Raw genomic sequence first — 20,439 nt, 5'->3', positions numbered from 1 at the left:
CTCAGGTTCTTGTAACCAGGTAGGGGAATGAAAGGACCCTCCATCTGCTGCTGTTGCAGAAAATAGCTCGATGGGGGTGGGGGGAGCCCTCCCACCTCACCTCTCATTTGGGCTAGGTCATTTCAAGAGCGAAAGTTCAAGATTCCCCCACTTGCTGCTTTTATACTTCCCAACCTCCCACCCCAGGCCCCTGGAGGAGCTTTGGGGAGCATGGGGCAGGCTGCCCAGCCAGGTTCCTGGAGGCGTGGCCCAGCCAAACCTCCTGGGACCCCACCTGGTGAACTCTGCCTTGGGTCTGACCTATTTTCTAGGAGAGAAAATAGAATATAGATTTAAATGCAGTAGTGCTCTGGAAAACTACAGGCCCAGCAGTGTGAGGAAATAAAACATCAGGAGGCAACCGAGGAGGTACTGGGACCGGAGAGGATGCCACCTTTCCTAGAGCGATCTCATCTGGTTGTCAGCTGTCTTCTCTGCAGCTATTTGCCCCCACTTTTTATCTACCAAAAAAACTGAGATACACATATTTACATATATGTATATTTCCTCTGATTCGTCCCGAGGCCCCATGTTGCTCCTTCACACACAGACTCCAGGCTGTGACCCATAGCAATGACGGACAGCGGGGCTTTGGTGATGATCACCTTGGAAGTGGGGCAGTAGCAAGGCATGGAATTTGATGCCCCAGCTGTGTTCAAGGTCAACCTGCCTTGCTGTGTGTCCACAGAAAAGTTTGTTGCTTTAAAAATAAAATACCCTTGAAGGTAGTAGTATTACCAGTTGACACTGACTGAGGGCTTTCTGCAGGCTAAGCGCTGATCTGAGCTGCTCATCACAATCCTGGGAAGTAGGAACTATTGTCACACCCACTTTACAGATAAGGAACGAGTACAGAAAGCTCTAACTGGCACAAAGTCCACGCCACCTGAAGAGCCTGAGCCTGAATCCCAGTAACTCAGCTGTGGACCCCTTCTCCCTCTGCTAATTCCTATGACCTGGCCTGAATGGCATGCCTACCCTTGGGTGGGGGTGGGGGGTCATCTTTTACCAAACCACAGGGATTAAGGGTGGAAACAAGGTTTCCCAGAAGACAGTTGGGACTTGTTACAAAAAGGAGGAGGAAAGGATGCTGGATGGACCATGTAACAGATGGATATTATTGAGGTTCTCAGTTCAGTTCACTTCAGTCACTCAGTCGTGCCTGACTCTTTGCGACCCCATGAATCGCAGCATGCCAGGCCTCCCTGTCCATCACCAACTCCCGAGTTCACTCAGACTCACGCCATCGAGTCAGTGATGCCATCCAGCCATCTCATCCTCTGTCGTCCCCTTCTCCTCCTGCCCCCAATCCCTCCAAGCATCAGAGTCTTTTCCAATGAGTCAACTCTTCGCATGAGGTGGCCAAAGTACTGGAGTTTCAGCTTTAGCATCATTCCTTCCAAAGAAATCCCAGGGCTGATCTCCTTCAGAATGGACTGGTTGGATCTCCTTGCAGTCCAAGGGACTCTCAAGAGTATTCTCCAACACCACAGTTCAAAAGCATCAATTCTTCGGCACTCAGCCTTCTTCACAGTCCAACTCTCACATCCATACATGACCACAGGAAAAACCATAGCCTTGACTAGACGGAGCTTTGTTGGCAAAGTAATGTCTCTGCTTTTCAATATGCTATCTAGGTTGGACATAACTTTCCTTCCAAGGAGTAAGCGTCTTTTAATTTCATGGCTGCAGTCACCATCTGCAGTGATTTTGGAGCCCCCCAAAATAAAGTCTGACACTGTTTCCACTGTTTCCCCATCTATTTCCCATGAAGTGATGGGACCGGATGCCATGATCTTCGTTTTCTGAATGTTGAGCTTTAAAATCACCCCCTATTCCCCTCTCCCGCCACCACCCCTGCCTGCCCAAATCTTTGCTGTTTCATTCTGTTGGTCAGAATCAAATGCAGAAATTCAGGTCACTCATTGCTTCTTGGAACAGGTGCCAGGTGACACAATATCTCTCTTTTCTTCAAGTTGGACATAAATTCTTAGAGCTCCCTCCAGTGTGGTGTCACGGCCAAGAACCAAGCTTGGACCCTGACCACCGCCCCCGCCCCAGCTAAAGCGGTTTTTCTTGGTGGCCTTGTTGCTCCTCTTTTGCAAGAAGGGATGCTGTATTTTTTATGCAGGACTAGAAGTGCGCCGTATTAAGGCTTCACAAGGGAAAACGAAATAACAAAGGCATTTGTTTTGATCCCTGCTTCTTCTCACCTAGAATTTTTGAACTCCCCTTTGACCCACTTCTTGCTGGGGATTGGGAGGGAGGAAAGAGATCCAGGAGGGGAGGGCTGCGGCAAGGTCTTCATTCACAAGCATAAGATGAACCCAAATCACTAAACAAAATACACCTTAATTCCTGTGGTCTCTTGATGTTTCCAGGGAGCCATCTGGTCAACATTTTTGGGTAATTCTGTCCCTGGTAATTCAAACTGATAACAATCAGCGCAGCTAACATTTATGCAGTGTTTGCCTTGTCCTGAGTTAAGTGGTTTACAAGTATTTAATCTCTTTTAATTCTAGTAACACTTACATGAGGGAGGCTGTGTTACCTTCCCATTTTATAACTGAAGAAAACAACTTAGAAGTTCAATGATTGACCCAAGGTCATCGAGTGGGTCAGGATCTGAACTTGGACTATCTGTCTCTGTAATTTAGGGTTGTAACTATAGTGCCCAAATAGGCAATTTAGTGTTGAATGAACTTTGGGGCTCCAAGGTATCTTATCTCCCTTGGGTCTTGGTGTCCCCAGAGAGCGTGTTTCTATGAATAACAGTGCTGACCCTTTCACCACTGAACTCTACCACATTGAAATAGTTCGATACCCTGTTTAACGACGGGGTATTCTAACGACCACTGTTCTAGGCAGTCCATCAGTCATAGTTAATGACCTTGCTTAGTTATTTATGCAGCATGTTTCCCTTCCCACCTCTTCTATTTTGGCTCTTCCTCTTTGCTGCTACTCCACCCCTGAATCTAACAACTCACCAGAAAACCTGGAAGGGGGTGTGGCTGAGGAATGATTCAGAGCTCTCTATAGTCTCATTGGGAATATACAGCCTTCAGGAAATGCAGAGTGTGGGCTGGAGAAATGCCCAGCTGTTGCTGTGGGTTAAGTCAGTGCCTGGATTTTCCTGGGTGCAAAAGCCCTAAAGAACCTGTTGCCCAAAGAACCTGCTGGAATTTAGCAAATCTGTTAGCCACAGGTTAGAGGTACACAGGATCATCCGTGATCCCCTCGTAGGGTTATCTGGGAGTCAGTCTCTCACCGCCTTCCCTGTGGCTTCAGGGGCTCATTTGAGCTTGCAAACTGAATTGATGTCACATGCAGCCTAGAGGGACCTGAATTTCAGTCGAATGAAGTATGGATTGGGTGGGATTCACGGGATCCAGGGCCTCTCCTAGGATCTGTTCCCTGAACTAGCTGTGTGACCTTGGACAAGACTCAGCGTATTTCATCCTCCATCTTAACAAAAAAGAATTAAACTAGACAACATCCATGGATGTCCCAGACCCACCGTTGTCAGTGATTCTAAGAGGGTCACCCAGGATGGCCTGGATGGCCAGTGGTTTCCTGAAATAGCTCCATTGCTTCTCCCGAGCCGTAGGCTCTCTTACCAGGTCAGGTCTAGGGATTCTATTAACAACAAGGCTTCGGCTGCTCTGGGTTGGGCTTCCCCAGCATAATTCTATTTTACATTTGAGGGGAGGAGGAGGAGATTGTGTTCATGGAGATGGTGGGCATGAACCAGTTCTTCATTTTTTGAAAGCTCATTGGTTTAATTCAAATGTCAACCTTCCCAGAGCTGGATGTTTATTTGTAGTTGTCAAAAGTGATTTCCAATGGCAATTTCTGTCATTAATGATGGGGTGAAAAGCAAGGAGAAAAATGAAAGGGAGAGGCAGAATTTCAATTTGTGTGGCAAATGACCTACTCACACGCAATCTCATACACACACATCGCTGTCTGTGATGAAGAATGGTCACTGGGAATCCTGGGTCGGGAGGGAATTATAAATGTTTTGTGACCTTGTGTCCTTCAGTACTATGAGCTGAACGACGCTGCAACTTGCTGTTAATTCTTATACCTCTTTTCCTTTGTTCTTTAAGGGAGTGGTTTATCACTGTTTTTCTCTCTGTGCAGAAACCTTGCTTGACTTCTTGTCCAGTGTTCTGCATCCGGAGGGGAGGAAATCTGTTTGGGTGTGGGTATGCAGAAATCAACCAGAATATTTTAACCAATATTCTTGCAGGATCCCGGTCTGCTTGGCTCTTTGTGGCCCTATCTGATTCCTGGAGGATGTCTTTCCGGACAGATGTGAAGTTCAGCTCTCTTGCTACATGCATAGTGGAAAGGGAGCTTGGCCCCTCGGCTTGCATGGGTGGCTTTTGGGTGAAGGTAGAGCTAAATGCTCAGAGTCTGAGCATCTTTGGGGTCTTGCATGAACTTGATGGTCATGCAAGGGCACATTGCATTGTGTGTGTGTGTTGCTAACACTCTTCTTCTTTTTCTCCCTCTTTCTCGCCTCTCTGTTTCCCTCCCTTTGAAAATGCTGCCACAGATGTCAGTCAAGGTCCAGGTGAGTCTTTGTGTTTGCACAGCTGCTGTGGAAATTTCCCCTCTACCAGATTGTGCATGGTTTGACTCTGAGTGAGACCTTTTTCTAGGGACTCTACACAGAGCAAAAATCTGAACACGTTGCATTTTCATTGATTTAGGTTTATAAGATGTGCCTTCACGTCTTGATGAATTTGTATTGGCTACAAATTGATGAATTTGTATTGGCTTTGAAGAACCATTTTCAAACCAAAGGAATGTGGTTCCCTTGCTTATACAATTACTATCTTCTGATTAATATTTCTGGGTGAAGAAAAGAAGTGGAAATTGAGCATTTTTTGAAAATATTTTAAAAATATATTATTAGGATATGTATTCTCCAATTTAGTAAGCATTTTTGCCTTGTCTTCAAAAATCTACTTATCTTTAAGCTACTATCTTATAGCTTTAATTGGTTAAAGGTTGAAAATATGACATACTTAGCATGGAAAATATGATGTGGGTAAAAGAAGGTTTCTTTCTTTATATTCTAAGAATTGACTTTACTTTTCCACAATGGAAAAAGCAATATTTTTTTCTAATGGTTATATAACTAGTACATGTTCCCTGTTTAAAAAAAAAAAAAGAATGAATGAATGAAAAATAGAAGAAAGAATAATGATTCTTGTCATTTTCATCAATGGACAACTGAATATTCATCCAGAGTCCTAATTGTAGGCAATGTGTGTTTATAGACAGATGTATGTGTACACACAAACATAGACTCATAGGAGAGTGATAGATAGATGATAGATATCAGGTGATATCTATAGATATCTATCTATAGATGATAGATGATCAGGTGACTTCTGATGGTTTCCCACCACACTAAACAGTATAGAACTTTGAGTTAAGAAGAATAACCCTACCAAATAAGAAGCGGGTATCATCTTTCTTAGGTATTTTCACATATATTTTCTTATCTAATCTTTTTAACATTTAATTCTCATAGCATCAATAGAGGAGAAGTATTGTTAAATACATTTTAATGTGAAGGAAATATAGGGCCTGATAGGTTAAGCAGCTTGTCCAAGATCATAGGGCTTGTCAGAGGACTGGAGTTTGAACTTGGGGCTTTCAGACTGCAAAGCCATGCATACTCCATTGGAACATGTGGGGTCTCATCCCTGAATTTCTTCACTTGAAGATCTTGTAAGTATTTCCTAATAGGACTATCATTTATTTTTGCTCAGAGGTAATGTGACTTTATCTGTAGCACCCTTTCCAAAGGAATTTATCCTTTATTGATTTTGAATATGTAAAAGAATCACCCAGACTTAAGTGGAGTTTCTGATCATTGGTCTCTATGCCATCTTACACAACATAAAAGGATAATATTGTCATCCCTAGCAAATACACAGGGCTTCCTCTGCCTCTATTGTCATCTGCCTGTCACTCACCTTTGAAAATAAGCAGAGTTTGAACCAGAGCACAGGACAGAATTTTCTAGGAAGATATCATTTAATTTATTCTATTTAATAATATTTTAATTCAGTCATTCACTGAGCTAATATTTATCAAGAACCTACAATGTACCAGGCACTGTTCTAGGCACTAGGGATGAAAAAGTGGGCAAAACAGAAGATCATCCCTGTCCTCATATATCTTTTACTATAGATACTATAGTATAAGTATCTATAGATAGAAGAAGACAAAGAACTGAAAGGCTTCCCTGGTAGCTCAGCTGGTAAAGAATCTGCCTGCAATGCAAGAGACTCCGGTTCGATTCCTGGGTCCAGAGGATCCCCTGGAGAAGGGATAGGCTACCCACTCCAGTACTCATGGGCTTCCCTGGTGGGTCAGATGGTAAAGAATCCACCTGCATTGAGGGAAACCTGGGTTCCATCCCTGGGTTGGAAAGATCCCCCGGAGGAGGGCATGGCAACCCACTCCAGTATTCTTGCCTGGAGAATCCCCATGGACAGAGTAGCCTGGCAGGCTGGAGTCCATGGGGTTGCAAAGAGTTGGACACGACTGAAGCGACTAAGCACAGCACAGCACAGGCAACTAAAAATATGTGTGTGTATGTATATATGTACATGTATATATATCAGCATATCTATTGTATCAGGTGGTGGGTAATAAGTGCTGTGGAAAAAAAATGAAGCAGGTAAAAATGAAGTTGCTAATTTAAAGAGGGGGGTCCAGGGAGGTCTGTCTCTCTGCTAAACTGATGTTTTCTAGGATACTCCAAATGAGGGAGTAAGCCCAACACCAAAATTTTTCGAGTGCCACTTGGCTGAACCCCTTCTCTTCCTGGTTCACGGCAGAGATGACCCAGGGTCTTCACCTAGACCTGTGTGTCTTATGTCCTGTGTAGCGGCTCTCTGCTCAGGTAATGCGTGGATGCCAAACCCCAACCTGCGTTTTGCCACGCCTGCACCCAGAGGGCAGCCTCTGACCCAGGGGCACCTTTCCCTAATTCTCACAGAAGGTGCCACACTGGCCCTGGTGGGGTGAAATGCCATGGACCCATAGGTGCCCCCTCCATCTCTCCAAAGGGGCAGAGGTCACCCATGAGCCTACCTTAGAAATAGCAGCGATCGCCAGCACAACACCGCACTATCTCAGCCTTATGGCCACTATCTCGTCTTGCTCTCTTGAAAACCCTCCAAGGCACACTGCCTGAGCCCCGTTTTTCTGTTGAGGGAGTTGAGGCCAGGAGGTGAAGTCCTGAGCTGAGTCCCCTGGCCAAGTGGGGGATTCCAGACTAATTCTGACCCTTCTCCATTCTACCCTTGAGGTGTCAAGAGCAGATTGCCCATTTTGCCTCCTCATTAACCTTTGGCTTTGTGTGTGTGTGTGTGTGTGTGTGTGTGTGTGTGTGTGTGTGGTTTCTGAGCCTGAAGCAAATCGCCGGTCCAGAAACTTCTCTTGCGGCCCTGGAGGTGGCAGGAGGCAACCTGCACTGCCCAGCCCTGGCTGAGGTCAGCAGGCCGCCTCCCGCCTCTCGGCGCTCCTGGCCAAGCAATCTGGAGCCAGAGGGGCTGCGGCTCTCAAACGAGAGGCCTTTAGTGGTTCTCTGATTTTCTTTTTTTTTTTTCCCCCCTTCCCCTCAGGAAGACAAATTGGGGATTTTATGAGCTAATGTAACTATTTATCCAGGGGCCGCTGGAAGACTGTAAAGGGACGATTGATTAATTGATTAATTCTACATGATGAGGAGATTGGTTAGAAGTAACCCTCCTGTAAAATACAGCTGGAGAAGGGGCCTGGCACTTCTCCTAAGGTCCGGGAGATGAGCTGGGGACTCAGCGAGAGTGTCCTGGTAGGAGAAAGAGGCAGGCAGTATTCAGATGGACTTCCATATGGGAAAATGCACAGCCCCTCCTCCTAGTCCTTGGGAGGGAGGTTCAAGATAAGGAAGTGGCAAGAGGCCCTTGTGGTGCGCTGATGTGAAGGAGGGGAGGGACGCGCAGCTCTGATGCCTGCCATGCATTCTCTGGTTGACTCTTCACATCAGCCCCTCTGGGTCAGGATCCACACTCCAGAAGAGGACAAGGAGACGCAGAGAGGTCCAGTAACTGGTCACAGTCGCCAGTTGCTGGGACCAACCAGGATCTCAGATCTGTCTCCAAAGCCTGAGCCTTTTTCTTTAAAAACTCTGGTATTTTCAAGGCAGAGCTGTGTGCATCTTGGGCGTTTTTGCATTCCCAACTCTGCTTGGTGGATGGAGCATGGCACCATAGGAGGGCCTTGGAAATATTTCTTGAGCAGAAAGTATGGCCACAAGCACCGGGGCATTGTGGGTCTGCAGGGTCTCGAGACATGTCGGAGCTCCAAGGGCATCCTGTCTAAAGACTGCAACTCTCACTTTTCAGAGGAGGAGACGCAGGCCCAGGGAGGGGAAAGGGACATCTCCGAGGCCACGTACCCCATCTGGGGCCCTGAAGGGATTCCTGTCAGATGCTGAGCCCATGCTCCTGGCCGATAGGGTTTGTCTTTGAGCTGCCCTCCCAGCTCTGCCAAACTCTCAGTCCTCTCCCCACTTCCTGTGTGTTCCAGAACTCTCTGCCAAGGGGAGAGGAAGTGCTTTGGAGGCGAGAAAGAAGACGGGGTGGACGGAGGACCTCGGAGGCAGGAAGCAGGGCTGGGGCCTGTGGATGGGAGACCCCCTCGAGTCCTCTCCCTCCCTGGGGCAGGCGGGGGGTTCTGGTGGGGGGGCTGCTGTTTATAGTGCTTCACTGACAGCATCTCTGCTCCGAAGGGATAATTTTTCCGGCTCAGCCTGCTGATTAGAGCTGGAATTTAAATGAATGATGGTGACCTTGTGGAAGTGCCCTAGTTATTCAGAGGCCTGATGAGGGAAATAGGCCTCTTGCCTCGGTCCATCAGAACCCTGGCAGGTGTGGGAGGAGGGGCACCTGTCCGCCCAGGGCCGGGGGGACCTTGGTCAGCTGTGGCCGGAAGCAGCTGACGGCTTGTGCTCAGGCCTCCCTGTGCCTGCTCTGGATCTCTGCCCCTCCTTGTCTTCCTCCTCCCATTTAAGTCATCTCACTGCTGCCCTTGGAGAGGGGATCTGCTGACTTGTCCTGAACCCTGCTATGTCTCCAGGGAGTCCCTCATCTGGCCTGAGGGGCGCTGTTCACAGAAGACAGTGCCTGACACAGCTGACTTGTGTTTATGGACACAGAGGGTTTGCTCTCAAAGCTGGCTGCTGCTAGAGGAGACCCGACCCACAGACCCAGTAGCATTAGCGTCACCCAGGAGCCCGTTAGAAAGGCAGGATCTCAGGCCTCTCCCTAGACCTCTGCGTTTGACCAAGGTCCCTGGGGTCTGCCTATTAGAGCTGGAGAGACACTGACTTAAAATCCCCAGTCTCCTTGGGACCAACAGGGCCGTATTTATTAAGGAGAGTGCAATACTCTTTTTGCTAAAGCTCTATTCCTGGTTTCACCTGCTGGGGACAGAGCAAAATATCCACTTTCTGGGTTGATAGGAGCTAAGAAGAAGAAGATTAGGAAAAGAAAAGAGAATGGACGCTGATCCACCACCTGGTCTGCACACATCACTGTTTGGGCCCTTCTCATGTATGTGAGGCAAGATAGCTCCCTGCTTTCATATGGCCTTTGAGTTGAGGGTGATTTTTCACTTTTTAAATAGTTGGAAGCAATCAGAAGAAGAAGAATTAGTGATGCAGAACTTTTATAAAATTCGAATGTCAGTGTTTACAAAGTTTTTTGGAACATAGGCCCACTTGTTCATTTCTGTATTGCCTGTAGCTGCTTTGCAAAAGCAGAGGGGAGCTGCTGTGATGTAGACACAGCTCTCTGAGCTGCAGAACCTAGAAGATTTACCATCTGGCCCTTTACAGAGGAAGTTTATCACCTCTGGCTTAGGGCATAGGTGTGGAGCCAGAGGCAGGTCGACACCCTGTCTCTATCCCAGCACAGCATGGCCTGTTCAGGTAACTTTTCCTTTGTGGACCCTACATTCCTCATCTGTAAAATGGGGACAACAAATACCTATCTCGTGGGACTATTGTGAGGATTAAATAAGCTCAAGCAAGTCAAGTCTTTAGAGCAGTGCCTAGCACAGAGTAAGCAATGTATAAATTAGCTACTATTGTAAGTTATCGCATTTGATTCTTTCCACATGTGTTTCCATTTTACAACTGAAAATACTTAGAGAAGTTTAAAAGCAAAATAAAACATTATTTTGCCTGTGTCTTGGTGCCCCTCACTGTTCAGAGGCATGCTTCCTCAGCTGTGGTGGTGTTCAGTCGCTCGGTCGTGTCTAACTCTTTGTGACCCTATGAACTGCAGCACGCCAGGCTTTCCTGTCCTTCACTATCTCCAGAGTTTGCTCAAACTCATGTCCACTGAGTCAGTGATGCTATCTAACCATCTCATCCTTGGCCACCCCCTTCTCCTCTGCTGTAGACCCCTCTAAACTGCTGTCTTCTCATCTCACACTTTCTCGCATCCATCCTGTTCTTTATGCTTTCAGTAAAGAGGTCCCTAAAGAGGTCCCGTCAGCTTGGATCCTGGCCACCACTGCTTTCAAGTGAGGCCAAGACATCCCAGTAAGAGGGTGGAAAGTGGACTGATATGTAGAGAGGGCCCCTCACGTGCCAGGCCTCCACCACTTCACAGATGATAAATATTGGTCTTTAAAACCTTATATCCTTTGCCCCAGGCCAGAAGCAAGTATGGCAGGCATCAGGATTTAAATGCAGTCTGGGATCTCTGCTTTGTCCTTCTGACTCTTTGCCTCTCACTTTCCCCACGAGTTGTGTGGCCTTAGGTAAATCATTAGCCTCTCTGGGTATCAGGTTTATTTAAATCAAATGCCCTCTCAGGCTTCTTCCATTCTGAGGATCTGTGATTAGGCCAGTAACTAAGCCCCCTTGTGAAGAAGGACTCAGGAAAATGTCATCTCTTCCATTGCCAGAGACTGGCGGTTCCCAACTCCAGTGCTGCCCGGTGTATTTTTTGTCTTTTCTTTCCTGTTCCTTTGGGCAACAGTCCCATTTGCTTTTCTCTCTTACTTATTAGGAAAAACATCTGACATTTATTGAGCTTGTATTTTGAGCAGGGCACTAAAGTACTAAGTTTTCATATCTACCGGTTAATTCTTTTGACGTGTCCAAGATCCTGTTATTAGACCCACTTCACTCAAGAACAAACTGACTCTCAGGAATGCTAACTCATCAGCCCCACCCAGTAAAAAATGGTGGAGCAGGATGCAAATGTTGATGTGTCTGGCCCTGGGGATGTCTCATACGGAGTTCCATCTAGAGCATCCGCCCCACGAAAGTACACTCCCGTACTGTGTGGTCTCAGCCTGGAACAATGCCAGTACATCATAGGCATGGAGTAAATGCTTGTTCAGTGAAAGTGCTCCAGAATCAGCTTTTCACTTTACCCCACGTTCCTTTGAAAGACAGACTGCTTTTTATTGGGGCTTCCCCGAGACAGAAGGTAACTCAGCCTTCTGTGTTCATTCAGTGCCCATCTCTTGGGCTCAGCTCAGTGGATGCTGCAGGCTGTAGGAAATCCAGCACTGCTGTGTGTAATTGGATTGGAAAGGGGCCCTTGGCTGGGCTAACAGCGCTCAGCTCCCAGCCAATTGCCCAGCTGGGGCCCGGGAAGACCCCCTTGGCTCCCGTGGCCGTTCTTGATGAGTAAGTGTGAGTAAGGAGCCGCATCCCAGCGTGCCTCCAGCTTTGGCTAACTCGAAGAAGCAGATCCCTTGGCCCTGGTGCCTCTTTGTAGAGCCTTTTAAAATTGCCTCCTTTACTGTCGTGGCAAGTCAGACTCACCAACATGCTGGCTGTGGTCCAGTTTGTTTCTCTGTTCTGGAGGGCAGGGTCAGAGCTGGAAAACGCCTGGAAGCGATCCTATAGTCTCAGTGGGTTAGTACCGTCCGTGCCACGGGTGTGGTATGGGTATATGCTGTGCCAGTGATAAGGAGCCATTGGTGGCATTTAGGAGGAAAGACCAATCAATGCTAAATGTGCTGCAATATATGGGAGAGTCCCACTTGAAGACTGCACTGCTCAAAATGCCATTGGTGAGACCAAAGAGAAACTATTCTGGACCAGTTCTTCCTTGTGTAGGAGAGAAAACGGAGGCCTCAGAACATCCATGTAACTCAGCTGAGTCACCAGCCTATTTATGGCAGCCTCGGAGACCCTCTCATTCTGATGACCTGCCTCGAGACGTCTAGAAAGGACTAGGGATAAGCTAGTCAGTGTGCAGGGCTGGGCCTCAGGAACTAGCAGCTGAGTGTTGAGGACGGTAGGTGCCCTTGTGGGGTCACTTAGCCGACCATGAGCATGGGGGCAGGCGGCTGAGGATGCCTGGGCAGGTGGTCTCCTAGAGCTGCCAGCTTCCTGGAGAAGTGCTGTTGGCAAGAGACGGCAGGGTGGGGGTGTGGAGGAGACAGGGCCTAGATATGCCAGTCTCCTGAATAACAACAGTGGCTACAAGCTTCCCAGCCCTTCCTGTGCCATGAGCGCTGAGGAGTGCTCTTTGCATGTGGTTGCATGTGACTGTCCCAGTGATCCTAAGATATGTTACATGTGACATGCAGATATTTTATAGGAAAAGGCACAGAATAGTTAACTTGCTTAATATCCCAGTTAGCAAGAGACAGGGCTGGGATTTGAATTCAGATTTTGGATTATTTAGAGCAATGGTAAACATGAAAATTACCCGGGGACTTCCCTGGTGGTCCATTGGCTAAGACTCCGCACTCCCAAAGCAGAGTGCCCTGGTTGCATCTTTCCTCAGGGAACTAGATCCCTGCAGCTAAGAGTTCGCCTGCTGCAACGAAGACCCTGTGTAGCCAAATAAATAATAAAACAGTTAAAGTCATCTGGAAAGCTAATGAATGTGATCCAGTCTAACTGAAGTAAGACGTTGCTCCTAGGTAATCTGATAGGACCAAAGTTTGAAGACCATGTTTTCAAGGAAAGTGAAGGGACTTGAAAGCAGCAGTATTAACCACTATTGTATACCTCCCATGATGGAAGGGAGGATGGGATGAATGATCCCTACTTTGCCTGAGTTCCCATGGCACCTTAGATCACAGAGCTAGTGGAGCCTGCCTCATAATACCCTACTCGATAGCCAGCTGTTTATTGTCCCCCACGTGTCCACACTGGCCACTGTGGGCTCTAGAAGGACAGGGAGAGCCATACTCTTGAGAACAGAGACTTATCCGTGCCGGCACCCCACTACCTGGCATCCTGTGTGCGCTCATAAGCTTTGTTATTAGAATCAGCATTTCAGACATGGAAAGGACCCAAAGTTGCTGAGCTCTCTGTGCACCTAAGTTTTGAATCTCTTCCATATGAGCTTATTCAGACCTGAACCCCTGCAGTGATGAGGAACTCGTTGCTCCTTTAGCCATTCCGTTCTAGCAGCACTGAGTGTTCACAAGCTCTTCTTTATTCTGAGTCTCCATAGCTTTCACCACCTGTATTGCTTCCAGCCCTTGGAGACGCACAGAATAGATCTAATTACACTCCCAGTGTTTGAAGACAGGGCTTTTGTCTTTAAGGATTTTCTTTTCTAAAGGCCAAAACATCTCTAGTTTCTTTGGGCATTCTCATACAAGGGTTTTAAGTTCTTTCATCCAGGTCATTGTTCTCTGAAAAATGACCGTTTTCTTCGCATCCTTGCCCACACCACATACAGGTTCATGGACACGTTGCAACCGGTTCTCATTACACTGCTCCTTTTTTATAGACTTTCTACATCTATTAATGACCTTACTTTTATATAATGACTACAGTATTAAATTGAACTTAACATCACTGAGAACTTCTACTATTTCACGTGTACTGCTGCTAAGCCATTTCTTTCCCTTTTGTATGTGTGTAATTGGTGTATTTGACATGGGGCCATGCTTTGATTTTGTCAAATTCATCCCTGGATTTTTAAAATCCAGCAGACCATGGCCTAGTTGGACACAATTATTTCATTTAACATATCCAAAGTCCTTTCCAGCTTCATGTCAGTCTTGAATAAAGAGCTATTTTAGAGAAGTTCATAACATTTGGATAGCAAGGACTTTCTCTTCTTTGGGAAGAGTCTTTTCTAGAAGCCATAATTGCTGATGCTTTACCCCTTAGGGGCTTCCTTGGTGGCTTAGATGGTAAAGCATCTGCCTGCCATGCAGGAGACCCAGGTTCTATCCCTGGGTTGGGAAGATCCCCTGTAGAAGGCAATGGCAACCCACTCCAGTACTCTTGTCTGGAAAATCCCATGGATGGATGAGCCTGGTAAGATACAGTCCATGGGGTGGCACAGAGTCGGACACGACTGAGCGACTTCACTTTTAACGCTTGGAGTGACATGCTTGACTTTCTTATTCTTTCATGGTATTCATGAAAAAGAAACCCCACCCCACCTCCATCACCCTGCCCCCTCCCACCCTGCCCTCCCAGGTAGACCAGATTGAGAAGGTGGCTGCAGACATTCTTTCTTCTTCCCTGTGGCTATGCCATATAGATGCCATGGGTGACTCATGGATGCCTCTGAAGAAATATTTTCTGTTCAGTCCAGGCACCGTGCTGTAAGAACAGAGTTGGTCTAGAGGCAAATAGTGAGTGAGCTAATACAGTAACATCCTACACAGGGCTTAGTGGTGAGGATGGAGTGTGGTGGCATCATGGAGGGACCAACCCAGAAGCACTTGCCCTAGAGAACTAGCAACAGGTGTTCCTCTGGACGCCATCATGATCATCAGCCCAGCTATTCACTCTGTCCCTAGAATTGTGCAGGGCTTGTGGAAAAGCCAACATCGTGAATGTAAACGGTTGAACTTCCCAAGTGTCAGTGTCAGATCATGATTGCTGTTGGGTGATTCAGCAAAGCCTCGTTTCATGACTACCTTTTTGATTAGGGGTGGTGTTCTCTGGATATCAGTTTGGACCATTGAAAATTGTCATTTTTGTAGGTCAAAACCAGTCACATATCAGCAGGTTCATATGGTTCATCTCAGTAAGGAGTTGCTTGGCCTCTTCAGAGGTCAGCTTGGTACATAGAAACTCTATGTCTTGGAGTTGGAATAGTTGTTAGTTATCTTCTAAAACCTCACTATGACAGTCTTCTATGGCATTCTGGCAAGTGACACTTCCCCTGTCATTCCACCCTCTCCTTGCTGAATGTACGTGCTCTTTTAACTTGCATGTGCAACTTTAAAAATGTTTGAAGGCAGCACTCATGTCCTTATCTAGCTCTCTCATGTTTGGGCTGTACACAGCTGCTCCTTCAGCCATTCTGCATGTGACGTGCTTTTGGAACTCCCACCATCCGATTCTTCTCCCATGGACCTTCCCACCTCCTTAATGCCCCTCCTAATATATGGCAATGTTCTCTGAACCCAGACCCTAACTTTGGTAGTCAGTGCTGAGAAGAAGTGGAACTGGTGCCTTCTTTTTACTTGTGATTTTTTTGAGGGTTTGTGGGGAGTATGGGAGGTTGTGCTTAAGGGCCACAATTTCTATTTACCCCCTTAAAATTAAATTTCGCTTTTGTCCGCTCACATCTTTTGGACCCTGATTCTCAAGGCTAACGGGTTAGATATTTTTTCTGCTCTGGTTCATTACAATATCCAGACAGCATGTCATGGATGTTCTCAGCCAAGTCATTTGTCAAAATGCTAAGCAGGTCAAGGCTCTGCTGTAAGCCACCGGAGAACCCCAGGTAGGACAAGGAAACTGAAGTCCATGATGAAGGTCATGATGCAGGTCAGGGAATTGCCTGGGGAAGGGCTGGTGTGAGACGCAGCTGTGGAAGTGGGTGGAGTTTCCCTTCAGGCCCCGCCTCTTTCCTCTTAAGCTTCTCTCTCCGGTTCCAGCCTGTCCCCTGTTTCCCTCCCTCTTGCCCCGGGGCAGTAGACTTCCTCAGCCTGTGGCTGCGTGTCTCCATCCTTCCTTCTCACACGTCCTTGTGCCATTCCTGTCTCTGAAGAAAGATCTTAAGCTTGGCTTCCCGATGGCCTCAGGAACAAGGCCGTGCAATGACAGGGGCCTGAGTGCAGTTTGTGTTCAGAGTTGAATTTTAATGAGGGAAGTGGCTTCAGTTCAGTTCGGTTCAGTCGCTCAGTCGTGTCCGACTCTTTGCGACCCCGTGAATCGCAGCACACCAGGCCTCCCTGTTCATCACCAACTCCCGGAGTTCACTCAAATTCATGTCCATCGAGTCAGTGATGCCATCCAGCCATCTCATCCTCTGTCATCCCCTTCTCCTCCTGCCCCCAATCCCTCCCAGCATCAGAGTCTTTTCCAATGAGTCAACTCTTTATATGAGATGGCCAAAGTACTGGAGCTTTAGCTTCAGCATCAGTCCTTCCAAAGAACACCCAGGGCTGATCTCCTTCAGAATGGACTGGTTGGATCTCCTTGCAGTCCAAAGGGACTCTCAAGAGTCTTCTCCAACACCACAGTTCAAAAGCATCAATTCTTTGGAGCTCAGCTTTCTTCACAGTCCAACTCTCACATCCATACATGACCACAGGAAAAACCATAGCCTTGACTAGACGACCTTTGTTGGCAAAGTAATGTCTCTGCTTTTCAATATGCTATCTAGCTTGGTCATAACTTTCCTTCCAAGGAGTAAACCTCTCTTAATGGCTTAGTAACCCCCAGAAAGGACCCAGGAAGGGAAGAGCTTCATATTTTAGTAGAAGCTGGGGATGGAGATGGAGGAGAGGGAGACGGTGACCAGTTATTTAAAACAGTTACCCTGGGGGCTCCTTCAGTCATGCTGTACCAGGATCATAAATGAAGTTGAATTCATGTCCAGGCGCTATTTTCTGGTCCTGAATTGTTCAAGATGTGTCTTCTTGCTTCTCCACCAGCACTGAATTAAGACAGGGTAGCTAGTAGTTATCACAGTTATCATCCAGCCTGGAGAATCCATCTGCTGGTTTAGCATCCGCATTTCACCGCTTACTAAGTAGTGGGATTTTGGCTCTAGGTCTTAGCTTCCTTACCTGTAAAATCTACATTACAACAATGCCTTTCCCACAGAGATGTATTTAATGTTACGTGACACTTAGCATGTCTGGTATATGTTAAACAGTCAACAAATACTAGCCACTGTTACAGTTCTGTCCTTTTACCAAGATAACTGAATTTCCTCTCTTTTAAGTGCTTAACATGCTACAATGTGTATTTTTTTCTTTCCCCTTCCCTCTTTTCCGAATTCACGGTCACTCCGCAGACACAGGGTCACTGGGGGCTTCTCTCTTTGTCAAGCCCCACCCCTTGCTACCTTCACCATCTCCTTAGCTCCTCCGGAAATATGGGGTGGATGTTTCCATTACCTTCTGATTTTATGTAATTACTCTTTTTAAAAGTCCTTGTCGCTTCATAAAAATTCAACGTTGGCACTTGGCACTTACAGCAATTAGTGACATTTCATTTCTCCACTTCAGTATGGAAAAAGAGATGATATGTGTGGATTTTACAGGGGGAGAAAAGTTATCCTGCAAGTGAATGAGAGAGAAGTCTTGGCAGAGATAACTTGCTTTTTTTCCTTCCCGAATCTTTTCTCCTCCCCCATGAATGACTTCCTCCCTCCCCTGAAATACTTTCTCCAATTACTCAGCCAGAATGAAGGAAGGAAGAAGGATTAAAAACCATCAGAGGGGAGTGGGTTATTACAGGTTTGAGAGGGAGATAGTATTAGCTTCAGTGATGGAGGCCTTCTACTTCTGGCCTGCCTCCTGAACAGTGCATCTTCCTTGCCTGTTCCAGCAAATGGTCTCTATTCTCTACATTAGTCATTTTCATGACAGGCTTCATAATGGCCACAGCCACTTACAGATGACTGCTTTTGTAGCCATTCCATTCTCTCCAGCTGCAACTACCTCCACAGGGATTTTCCCAAAAGGTGTAACATAGTTTAGAGGGCCATATGTGTATTTTGCATATAATCTACATAGGATTTGCAGCCTGTTCTAAGGTACTTTCTACTTTGTATGTCTTACCTATTGGCAGTCTTTTTCTCTTTTTGTTCTTGACCCTGTGGACCATGATCCATGGGACTCCTCTGTCCATGGGCTTCTCCAGGCAAGAATACTGGAGTGGGTTGCCGTGCCCTCCTCCAGGGGATCTTCCTGACCCAGGGATCGAAACCCATGTCTCCTGCATTGGCAGATGAGTTCTTTACCACTAGCACCACCTGGGAAGCCCATGAACCACAGATAGATAGGCACAGAAAGTGAGGTAGACAGCACTAGAAATTGCCATGTCCTCCTCCAGGGAGAAAGAGTGAAAGAAAGAATGAAAAATATCAGACATCTTCATGGGATCCAGAATGGTCCCTGAACCCAGCTAGGTAGCACTTTGACAGAGTGTGACATCTAGCTAGGAGACATTTCAGTTGCTTTCTAATTTTTATAATAATTTTTTTTAAAGGCATTGTAGTTCCATAAGAACTCCGTATAGAAAATTCTCCATATTCTGATGATCAAAGGCTTGTCCTAGGCCAGTCCCTATTTCTTGCCCTCCTTAGATGAGATTTTATGGGATTGGCTTTCGAAGCTCTACTGAAGGTCTGTTGAAATCCAGAACTGATGGTGGGATTGTTTTGGACAAACGTGGTGGTTTTTCCTTTGCTTCCCTGAGCCCCCTGTTCCAGCCCATGTCTTGTCTTTCAGCATCCCTTGAATATCAGGCTCAGATTAAATGCCGAGCTCCAAGTCCAGCTAGGTGCTAGTGCCAGGGCCTGATGTGTGGTCTGAGGGGCTGCAGCTGACCTTCCATCTCTGAGATTAACAAGAAACCCCCCTCCTCTTTTTCTCATCAGCCACACACATATCACACAGCTAGCATAGATTGCCTTTCCTTCCTTGTTAATTATATCCTCAGTGAAGGCTTTTTTTTTTTGAGCATTATTTTTCTGTATCTATATTGGAAAGCCATATAGTTCCTTTTTCTTTTTGAATGTAAAATTTTACTTTAATGTTGGAATATGCATGAAAAAAAAGAAACTCTGGGATACTTTAATAATCCCCATCCCTCCCAGATTAAGACTCAGGGCTCTGGCCCCTTTTTATTTGAGGCTTAATTCACTTATATGGGCACAGACCCTTCTCTTTCAAGAAGGGGAGATGATACACTTTTACATTTGCCCTGACTCTCTTGCAGACCTTATTCCTGTAATGTTAAATGCACCTTAGACTTTTTGCTTCAGTGATTCTTCTGTTTCTCCAGCTTATCATGCCTAAAACAGAATTCATTATCACCCTCATTCCAGATCCATCTCCCAACTCCATCCCACCTTCCTGTCTCTGACAGCGCCTCACTCAGTCTGCCATCCATTCCTCCCCTGAAGCATCTCATCGGTCACCCAAAGCCTGTTGAATCCTTTTCGCCTTTTCCTTCCTGCTGCCTCGATACTAATTTCCGCCCTCTGCCTATGACAGATCTCTGTGCCTCTCTCTCTTTCCCCTCTAATCCATCCTGTCCACACCATTGCCAATACGATCTTCCCCAATGTCATTTTCCCCAGGGCATTCTCCTGCCCGTGAGCCCTTGGTGTCTCCCATCAGCTGCAAGATCAAGTCCTTTCTCCTTACCTTGGAAACTCCAGGCCTTCATACAATGGTCCTTAAGATCACCTTTCACTTCTTCCTTCTGTGAACCATTTGTGTGTGTTCATTGTTATTTTTGATTTAGGTCATACCTGAATGGTCTAGTGGTTTTCCCTACTTTCTTCAATTTAAGTCTGAATTTGACAATAAGGAGTTCATGGTCTGAGCCACAGTCAGCTCCTGGTCTTGTTTTTGCTGACTGTATAGAGCTTCTCCGTCTTTGGCTGCAAAGAATATAATCAATCTGATTTCGGTGTTGACCATCTGGTGATGTCCATGTATAGAGTCTTCTCTTGTGTTGTTGGAAAAGGGTGTTTGTTATGACCAGTGCATTTTCTTGGCAAAACTCTATTAGTCTTTGCCCTGCTTCATTCCGTAATCCAAGGCCAAATTTGCCTGTTACTCCAGGTGTTTCTTGACTTCCTACTTTTGCATTCCAGTCCCCTATAATGAAAAGGACATCTTTTTTGGGTGTTAGTTTTAACACCCAAACAGTGGAAGTGAGAAATAGATTTAAGGGCCTAGATATGATAGATAGAGTGCCTGATGAACTATGGAATGAGGTTCATGACATTGTACAGGAGACAGGGATCAAGACCATCCCCATGGAAAAGAAATACAAAAAAGCAAAATGGTTGTCTGGGGAGGCCTTACAAATAGCTGTGAAAAGAAAAGAAGCGAAAAGCAAAGGAGAAAAGGAAAGATATAAACATCTGAATGCAGAGTTCCAAAGAATAGCAAGAAGAG

At 46.4% G+C, this 20,439-nt stretch overlaps 1 protein-coding gene and 1 non-coding gene across 2 annotated transcripts in view; both read left to right on the top strand.

Annotated features, from left to right (window-relative positions):
- The window catches only part of NRXN3 (neurexin 3), a 1,822,863-nt gene that overhangs the window by 109,350 nt on the left and 1,693,074 nt on the right, over window positions 1-20,439 (top strand). The window contains exon 3 of the mRNA XM_044924683.2: window positions 4,601-4,618. Within this exon, the coding sequence (XP_044780618.2) occupies window positions 4,601-4,618 (18 nt within the window). The remainder of the gene's footprint in view (window positions 1-4,600; window positions 4,619-20,439) is intronic.
- Window positions 14,224-14,295, top strand: TRNAG-GCC. The gene has a single exon. It is a non-coding gene; the product is annotated as a tRNA-Gly (tRNA).

This window comes from Bubalus bubalis, chromosome 11 (assembly GCF_019923935.1).
Source record: "Bubalus bubalis isolate 160015118507 breed Murrah chromosome 11, NDDB_SH_1, whole genome shotgun sequence".
Classification (NCBI taxonomy): domain Eukaryota; kingdom Metazoa; phylum Chordata; class Mammalia; order Artiodactyla; family Bovidae; genus Bubalus; species Bubalus bubalis.
Note: the sequence above shows the minus strand (reverse complement) of the source record. Positions and strands in the feature narration are given on the sequence as shown.